This window comes from Cynara cardunculus (assembly GCF_001531365.2).
Source record: "Cynara cardunculus var. scolymus isolate 2C chromosome LG 8, CcrdV1, whole genome shotgun sequence".
Lineage (NCBI taxonomy): Eukaryota > Viridiplantae > Streptophyta > Magnoliopsida > Asterales > Asteraceae > Cynara > Cynara cardunculus.
This window is the reverse complement of record NC_037535.1, coordinates 21,630,906-21,640,870: the sequence shown is the minus strand read 5'-3', so window position 1 is coordinate 21,640,870 and position 9,965 is coordinate 21,630,906. Positions and strand designations below refer to the sequence as shown.

At 36.1% G+C, this 9,965-nt stretch overlaps 1 protein-coding gene across 2 annotated transcripts; it reads right to left on the bottom strand.

Moving 5' to 3' along the window:
- Positions 1-408: 408 nt before the first annotated feature.
- LOC112517422 (zinc finger protein ZOP1) lies at positions 409-7,594 on the bottom strand. Of its 2 annotated transcripts, none has more exons than XM_025124850.1 (6): positions 7,443-7,594; positions 4,961-5,161; positions 4,424-4,547; positions 1,272-1,367; positions 835-1,189; positions 409-610 (listed from the first exon to the last, which is right to left on the bottom strand). In XM_025124850.1, exons 1-5 carry the CDS (start codon positions 7,449-7,451, stop codon positions 873-875), a joined length of 747 nt encoding a protein of 248 aa, XP_024980618.1. In that variant the 5' UTR covers positions 7,452-7,594; the 3' UTR covers positions 409-610; positions 835-872. The 2 variants fall into 2 exon arrangements, with proteins under 2 accessions (XP_024980618.1, XP_024980616.1); XM_025124848.1 differs by having other exon boundaries at positions 838-1,189.
- Positions 7,595-9,965: the final 2,371 nt, after the last annotated feature.

Genomic DNA, 9,965 nt, shown 5'->3' with positions numbered 1-9,965 from the left:
ATTAAACAATGAAATCGACGAATGAGAGTAGTTTTTACGGTTTTTACAAATTGGAGTGGGTTCATTTGATCGCTCCTCTATATATATATATATATATATATATATATATATATATATATATATCTCAAAAATAAAAATTAAATATGATAAAATAGTCGTATTTGAATATTACTAAATTAGAGATACGAATTTCTTCAAGAGAGTTTAATATAATGGCCAATTGGTGTCGGTTGGATGAGGGAGGGGGGTCTGAAAGGAATTTAAAAATGTATGGTCAGTGGCCGATTTATGTGACCAAATGGATCAACCAAGTGGACTCCATCCTCAACTGTGACTCATGAACCACCAAACCCACACCAGTCCAGGCCCCCACCAACCACCTTTTTGCCAATTTCTCACACACGTGACAGGGTGTAATGTGAATGCACATACAAGATTCTCCATTTTATGGGTCATGTTGATAGGATGAATAAAAACAAGATATGAACCAATAAAACATATCGATTTTGCGAGTCTCGTATTTTCAAGATATCAGGAGTCGGATCGACCCTTACATTGTTCGCGAAACCTCTCATTTCCATCGGCCCACGGATTTCCGTTTCGTTTTCTCCTGAATAAAAGAAGAAGATGATAAATTTACAAGCTAAAAAGATGTTTTATCATACTTGGCTTTTCATCATAAATAAAACCTAGTGTTTGCTTTGGCTGAAATGACAAAGCAAACACTACTTTGCCAGATCAAAGATAGTGTTTGCTTTGTCATTTGATCTGCTACAACTTTAGCAGATCAAAAGGTAAACTATTTGTGCTATAAACAGACATAGAATTTCTTACTACCGTAGATTTGTGCTATCAAGTGTGTGGTCGACATATCAATGCTTATAAAGACCGAGCGAGGATTTCTCTCTCTCTTCGACTCTCTTCCTTGCAGCCTCTCTTGCCTTGAGTGCAGCGGCTTCCTCCTCAGATACAACCTTTGACTTAGCATCAGGTCGTTTTCTCTTGTTTATAGCAAGAGACGATGGCCTGTTAACCGATCGTGTGGGGTTTACAGGTCGCGTTTGAGTTTTAGAGTCGGTGTGACTTTTTAAAGTCGATGACATGGTAGTAAAACTGGGTTTCTTTTGTATGGGTCCAGAAGAGAGTTTAGCTGCAGCAGCAAGAGCCTCTTCTTTTGGCACCCACTTACCTGTTGCAATCTTGGCAATCAGAATATAATGGGAGTTCAAGAAAGCATGATTAGGGTTGAAGTAATGTGGTTTCGATGGTACCTAAAGCATCGGTATAGTAGAAGCCAGAGTTTGGATCATAGTAACAGCCGTTACTTCGATTATACTGATAACCCGATGAGGCATCATGCTCCCATTCTGTCATCAATTAAAAGATGTGTCATTTAAAGAGAGAACGATCATGCTAAAAAGCAATCCGGAATATCACTAGATAGCTTCAGACAATGCTCTAGAAAACGTTAAGTGGAGCTAGGCAACCAGTGATTATAGACAATTTACCAACCATAAACTAGCTTATATTTTTAGCTCATCAAAGAAAATATAAAACCCATTTTCTTAGCCATAATTCCATAAACTTACAAGCTAGCCTTTTGAAAAACTACTTTAAGTGGACTTTTCTATAAGCTTCGCACGCAGGGGGGTGGGTTGGGGGGTCTCAAAAATTCTTCAATAATGCCCCTTCTAATATTCCAATTTCGACATGTCCTTTTAGGTCAATTTACGTTGCCATCTAGCTTTTCAGCTTGTTTTTACCAAACATGACCAGTTTATCAACTAACATCTAGCTTGGAGCATCTCCAACATATTCTCCAAAATGGAGAAAATTGTGATTTTTGGCAAAAAATTTGCTCCAAAACTTTCGCTAAAACGGAGAAAGTAGGGGGGAGAGAGCATGAAATTCTCAAAATTTGGAGAACTCCCCAGAAACGATTACCATGAGAAAGAAATAATTTTTTTATTATATTCCCACCAATAAGAAAACTTGAAATAAAATGTTTAGGAGAGAAATAATATTTATTAAATGTACTGGATTTGAACCGAGGGTTTACGCATGACGATGGCACTACTCTACCACTGAGTTAAAAGGGCTTGGTTGAGTAAATTCCTGAACTGCTCACTGTACTATACGGGTAAAATCTATTTTATTATATAAGAAGACATATACCTACTTCTTATATAAGAAGGCGATCTACACATATACAGAAGCGACTCGACAAAAGGTCCATTTATATATAATAATTGCATTGTAGCGGGTATAGAATGAAATATTTTAATAATATTATTGATGTTGTACTCTCCAAAATAGAGAAGCTATTTGAGTTGAATGTAATTTTTTCTGAAGATTTTGAATTTTGCTTCTCCATTTTGGAGAATTTGTTGGAGATGCTTGTCATGTACCCACCTTAGTCCCAAGCCCTTTCCTATGTAATATTCTAGAATAGTTACGAAGGGGGTAATGTGGTTATGTGGGTACTTGTTAGAATAATTTTAGTATAAATAGGGAGGATGTAGTGGTGCAAGGCATGCAGAAAATTAGTGGGTTCTATATGGGAGAGTTCTAGCCTCTCAAATGCTAGTTTGTTCTTCGTTTTCCTTGCAAGCATCTGACAGTGTCCTTATCACTTGGTTTCTATTTCAATTGTCAATCAATTCGGTTCATAACAATGCTCTTATTAGCCAACAGTTGGAGCTACCTTAGCAGCTAGTTTGCCAAACATAGCCTTTCAATGCTTAATCACCTATGTATTACGCAGATACTTAAGCAGTAGCATAGAAGGTTCATTTATGAGATTTAAAATTTTGGCACCAACATAGTTGTTAAAAGCGTACCAGAGGGGGGCCTAGGCTCTGAGGCTCATAAGGATCAAGGTCTTGGGCTTTTTTCAAGTCGAGGCTCAGCGTCTTCAGAAGGCTCACTAAGGCACTGCGCCTAGGCTGAGGCGCCTTGTGGGCCTAGGTGCGCCTCATAAAGAGTTGCTAAATACCTAGTTAAAACCCAAAGAGTAAATAAGTTTTCTCATCTTCTCATCTCCTAGATTTTTAAAAGAAGTGTTATTAAATGGATGACATAAGTCAAACCCAGATACTAAATACTAAGTCCTTAGAACTTCAAGCGTCCTCTATAAATACCCAGACCTTATAACTTCTCCTTCATGGCTCATGCTTTGAACCCTTCTGCCTCTATCGAAGTACTGTTGGTTGCTGCATTGGAGACTTGTCGTGTGTAACTGTGTGTGTGTGTGGGTGTGAGTGTGTGTGTATATATTGATAAGATGTGCCTCGCATTCCTGAGGCCTGCACCTCAGGCCTGCTCCTCACGCCTAGGCCCGGGGACCCTGTTGTGCCTAAGTGCGCCTTGAGCCTTTAACAACTTTGGGCACCATGTTACTTTGACATAATTACTTTTCTAATATATTAGTTCCATAGATACTATTACTTGGAGAAAATGGGAATGATTACCTCCAAGTAGAAAAAAGTTGATTCGTGAATAGAAGTTGAGAAAAGTCGATCAATCCCTGCCTAATTTTGTGAGATGTTTAGTTCAATGATTAGGTGCCAAGTGAAGCAATGCGGAAACTCCTAGGTGACCGATTACGCACCCCAACTAATCAAGGTGGGGTAAAACTTAATATCTAGGGGGACACTTAGGTGGCTCTAGGCAGGGATTCTTGGGACACTTACCTCAGAACTACCATAATAGATTACCCTGGCAATTGTCTTCTCACCTTACCATAATATAATAAACCCAACAAATTGATTTAATAATGTCCCACTAGACTTGTGTTTTGAGATACTTCTCGACTTGCAGAATATTATGAGATCGTGCATTCAGGACTAGGTTTGGGTCTACCGCACAATGGGATAAGCAGTCAGATAACATTGATCACTATGCAATGCAGATCGGTTGACTGACTACAGTCACCTGCAATAGACCCGACTCAAGTCATGTATATAGGAGTGGAGAACCACAAAACATGACTATTCAAACTAATATGTTCTTATCCATTTACACATAGAGGATCTAATTGCAGCTCAGTTACTTGTCTATCTTTGAAATTCACATCAATGTTGACCAACTTCACACCCATGGCAAAAGCTAAACACATTGGATGCAGAAGAAAACCGCATTGTAATTTATTGCATCATGAGATTGAGTTCTTGATAAAAACAATGATCTACTACTTTTCCATATTAATTTGGATTTTTCATAAAAGGTACATGCATAAAAGATTATAACGAATAAATTCAGTAAGTGAGAAAGAACGCAACATGATTAACACACATTTAAATTATCAATCATGGAAACCTTTATACACATGTGTATGTGTGCACAAACATTAAGTACAAAAAAAGATTGTGTAGCCAAAATGTCCATAAAACCCAACATGCTATCTGTTGAGAACTTTACTAACCTCCAGATGTTGTAGAGCCACTACCTATCGCTTCACTGCTTGTTTGAGCACCTAATGAGTTATCATTAGAATCCCTGCCCCTCTGAAAAGTTGATATGTCCTTTTGATAGCTACGACTCGCTTTCTGCCAGCAATTTGGAAAGGAACCACATAAGTATTGTAATATATTGTAATCAACACACTGCCTCGATGTATGATGGCTTCTCGATATTTGGGACACAAGGAACAACTTATTCAAGGTTAGTGTGACAAATGTTTAAGATATCTTTCTGGATAAAGATTTTGAAAGCAGGCCCTTCATGCTTGTATTTAATAAAGTAGCTACCAAGAATATGGCAAGATTCAAGAAAAAAAACAAAAAAATCATTAAAAATGAATAAACATTCAAAAACCGGCTATGAGTGGGTGGTGAAGATACCCAATTCAATGTTATAGTTACAAAAATTATTTTTAAGAGTAAAGAAACACGGACATAAGAACAGAAAAAAATTATTGATATTGAGGATAATTATTCTTCATACAAAATATCATATTCACCTCTTCGATTTGGGTGAGAACACGGGCCGTTTCCTTTTTCTCTTTATCTTTGGCAACTTTCTCTTCTCTCATGTTAGCCAGCCTCTTGGTAACATTATCTTTGTGACGTTGGCCAAGCTCATGATTCTTGATACTGGAAGGATTATTGGATATGAAGATTTTGCATAAGTCGCACCATTTTTTTCCCTGACTAACCCAATACTGAAAAACAACGAAATAGGATGTCATTAAGATAGTAAAGGATATCAAAAATCATATAATGCAAAGCATAAACCATGACAAAACTAAGCAATCAAAACGTATAAGATAGAATCATAGAGCACATATTTAGTGCATAGGTTATACATAGAAATAAAATTGGTAGAAATACTAAAACCAGCCATTTTAGATTAAAACATTGGCAAACAAGGTTTCATTGACAAACTCGATTAGTACGGTCATGTGTCAGAGGTTGTTTGGAGACTATAAGTAGTATGTTACTAGAGAAAAAGGGCAGGAGCATATTTTGGTGATTAATTTGAGTATTTCCACCGAATAAACTTGTGGTTGGAACAATACATAGCAATACAGTTGATAGATTCTAACTTGCAACATTTAGAGTGATGCTCCATGGAAGAACCCAGCAAAAATTATAACTACGAAGGCTTTGCAAAAATCTCTTGCAAATTTGGGAACAAGACCACCGATCACAAAGCTGAAGGTGCAGCACGTCGACGCAGCAACAGTGAGGACAGAATCACACCTTATTGCAAATGACTAAAGGATTTGACCAAGCTGGGAAGCTTAGAAAAGAAACTGAACTCACCGTTAAAGCCTTGGAGGAAACAGTCTGACTAGTCCAAGACTGGGAAGCAAAGATCATCGAGCTCAACTTGAAGACACTTAATGTGAAAAGCAAAGAAGAAGCTGATAATGCCACCAGCCAAATCAAGATAACAAAACCCATATTTCCTATTTCGATTGAGACGACCCCTGAGGTGGCTTAGAAAGGGGTTTATTCTTCTCATTCTTCCCTATGGCTGACTACCAAAGGATGGACTGTGCTGCTTGACAAGATTATGAGGGTAGTGACAGCCCTTTTCCTAATTTGAGGTACACCTCCAGCTTTCTGAAGTACTTGTAAAAACTGAAAGCCATAAGGAACATTTTAAATGTGGTGGACCCTGGGTTAGTAGAACCATTTTACTGGAGTCTTACATTTCAGGCTTGAGTGAAGATATCAGGCATAGAGTGAGGCAGCGGAAATCTGCATCCTTACTAAGGGGAATTGGTCAACAGAGGATCTAACAGTGTGTACAAATAAGCAAAAGGGGAGAAGTAATTACACGAATACTAATGTAATTACCCAGCCAAAATTTATCCAAAAAGGAGATAGGCCTCATGCTTGTGGGGACAAGTGGCATAAAAACCTGTGTGTAGAAAACCCAAATTGTACATAATACAAAAAGGGGAGGTCGTTGAAAGGTGTAACATGGAGGAGGAAGCCAGAGTTTCAAATGCAATGAAGAGATTAATGAAGTAGAAGGGGAAATGTAAGTTCAAGCAATTAACAGGTGAGGCTATAGCACAGGTAGACTCATTGGACAGTTCAAGGAGCTTCCATTTAAGATCAACCCACAATCTTTTTGTCGCCACCATGGTTGAGATGATTGGGAGCATGGTGGAAGAACTAAGCCTATGGTCAATACCATATCCAATTAAGAGATTCTTAAAAACTCATATATGTCGAACTTTTACATAGAAAATGCAAGGGAAGATTTCAGGACAGAGGTCATGATAATTCAGCTGGGAGGATGTTTGGCATTATGTGGCTCCAGACACTAGGACCTATGCAACTTGATTTCAAGAAGAAGATTCAATGAAATTTTAGTTCAATGGTGAGAAGGTTTACATTAGAAGGGATGAACGCATAGGTGAACTTCAGTTAATTAAGGCCAAAGCCTCGGATGGATGTTTGGCCCAGTACACATCTGCAATCACATCACTGCATATGATAATTCAAGGAATGATTGCCAACAGCCTAGTGCCCATTGAGTATGAAGCCTTACTAAAGCACAATGATCAAATGTTTTCGGAATCAGCGCAATTCTCCCTAAAAAGTCATTTCATTGCAGTTTAGTTGATTCAAACTTATCTTCTGTTTATCTCATCTTCTTCACTGGATCCACTCTATCCTCCCACACATTCGTGGTTTAGAACATTTCTTAGCTAAATTCCAACTTGCAAACAGGTTTCCGTGAGCGAATGCCACTGGTTAACAAACATGAATGGTTTTGTTTTTATTCGGTTGCTTGGTTCTCTATCTTATCATTATCAACGACAATGGGAATGTAATTCCCACGATGAACCTCCACGAAGAAAATTACAATTACGTGAAATCGAACTACGTTCATATCAGAAGATAGATAGAATACTATCGCTTGATTAAAAAAGCTTCCATAGAATCCATTAGAACCAGTGACAGGAGAAATGAAGACGGTACCTCAGTCATTGTTGCAAGATGAATCAGCTATCGCAGGTGTCGATATTAAAGCAGAATCCCAGTGTCAAAATGGAGAATTCCCACGATTTTCTCCACAATTTGCGCACGTTAAGAAGATTTTAATCAGGATTAGGGCTTCCAACTTTGATCGCAGTGAACCCTGACTTTGCCCTTCCTTTTTCTATCAAGAGGCCCTTCAATTAACCCCCGTCAAAATAGCATATTGGCACATATTACCCTTCAAACTTCTATTGTTGCCCTTTTGTCACCAAAGTAATTTATATCTAAATTAGATACGGCAGAGAGAGTGAGCTAAGGGGTCGTTCACCAAAAACTTACCTTATAAGTGATCACCGGTAAAAATCAACATTATTACTTACTTATCAGGTAAGATTTTACTCCATGAAAACAGCACCGTATGCAATAATTTACCCGATAAGCTTTTAATGTGGTAGGAGTCGTTGCCTTCACTTACCGGGTAAGACTCTTGTTCTTTGTCTTGCTCTTACAGGGTTAAATTTTTTGTCCTTGTCATATTCATCCGGTAAGGTAATGTGACTTGGTAAACGCTTACCCAGGTAACATTTGGTAAACGGTCCCTAAGGTTGTGTGAGGATAGAACAAAACTCATTGTCTTATATTTGGTGTAATATGGGACATAACAAAAATTCATCTTTCACGTTTTGACGTGACATATGACATATACTTACCAATAATCTCGTCAGAGCTGATCAAACGAAGGTTTTGATGCTCAACAATCTAAGCGAACATGTTGTACAACAAATTGAGACCCTGCGACGTATATAGAACTAGAGCTGACTCATCTACGCATTCTCAATTGATCTTAATGGGTTTGCAACTTGCTTAACCAAATCACGAATATGTTTGTGATAGACAACAATCCTAACCTCATTGTCTGAAATTGCGTTTTCAATTGAAATCTTTTCGCAAATGCTTTGTATCGCTAGGAATTAGAGATAGAGGGGGGCTTGAAATTTAGCTAGGAACAACTCTGTATATTGCCGTAGAATCAATTCGATTAAAAAAACACATAGATTTATGAAGTTGATATACTCCAAATTTAATATATGTTCACTTAGGGGTCGTTTACTTAAATGTTTTCCCGGTACGTGTTTAACGTTATGAGTCAACACTATAATTTATTTTATTGGGTAAGATTGTAGTACATCATAACGTATCATATACAATAATTTACCTGGTAAGTGTTTATCAAAATCTCTATTCTTTTATAGTTTTTAGGTAACTCTAGTTTAACGTGAAATTTTATTTAATTCTAATATTTACTCATAAAATAAAGAATTTTTTTGTTGAATACATTATTTTCCAGATTTTCCTAGCATTTTTGGTTAAAATCATTCTAATAATAAAATCATATATGCATATTTTAAAGTTCTGATTTTGTTTCATTAATGTTGATATCCATGATTTTGTTCTTTCCTTTACCAATTTATTATAAATAATTTGGATTGAGATAGTTGTAGGTTGTATAAAATCGTATCGTTTCATCTTGAGATTTCAGTGGATTGAAACTTGTAATGCGATTAATGCGAGGAAAGGGGATTGAATATGGGGAAAAATATTTCAATAGGTTGAAACTTTTTTTTTTCTTTCCAGTTTTGTCTTTTCTTAGATAATAAAATAGTAATTTTATTTATTTTGTTTTGTTACTTTACTAAAATAACTCCTTTATAATAATGGTTTTTGATCATGAAAATAGATCGATGAGATTGGTTTGTAGGGTTTGTACAAAATAAAGCGGTTTATATTTAATTGCTTCTTTATATATATATATATATATATATATATATATATATATATATACATTTTTCTACTATCACTCCAATGAGTCAATGATGATAAACAAATTAAATTAAGTTATATATTCAAAACTAACACATAAGACATTAAAAGGATATGAAAAATCAAATATCGAGTTAAAAATGTACATTAGGTCATGGTGTGTCGCATGCTTACCGTGGTACGAGACATAAATCTTGAGTCACGACACGTCATGACGACCGTTGCGACGAGCATTTTAGAAAATGTTTTTGAGTTTTACGTTTTATATTTGAAAATTATAATATTTGACAAAATAATTTAAATACATAAAATATTACTTGATAATATCTATTTATCTAGAATAAGTGGAACTGATACAGTAACAATCATGGGCATATAAATATATTGTCTAAGAGAAGGGACATTTTAAACAGTTGTAAAAAAACATGTTGAAAAAACTCCTTTAAATCTCCAAAGTTTTTACTGTAACATGGTTGTTGGAGATGTTCTTAAAGACTCGAAGATAAAAAAGAAATTAGAAGGGTACTCGTGCAATGCATCGAGACACATCTTGATTTCAGTGTTTCGTTTTATTCTTTTTTTTATGTCAATATAATACGGTTTTATATGGTTTTGAGAAAGCGATAATGTTTTTATTTTTGAATAAAATATAAATGTGAAAATATCATAAAATTTTGAAAAAAAATATATATATCGACATCA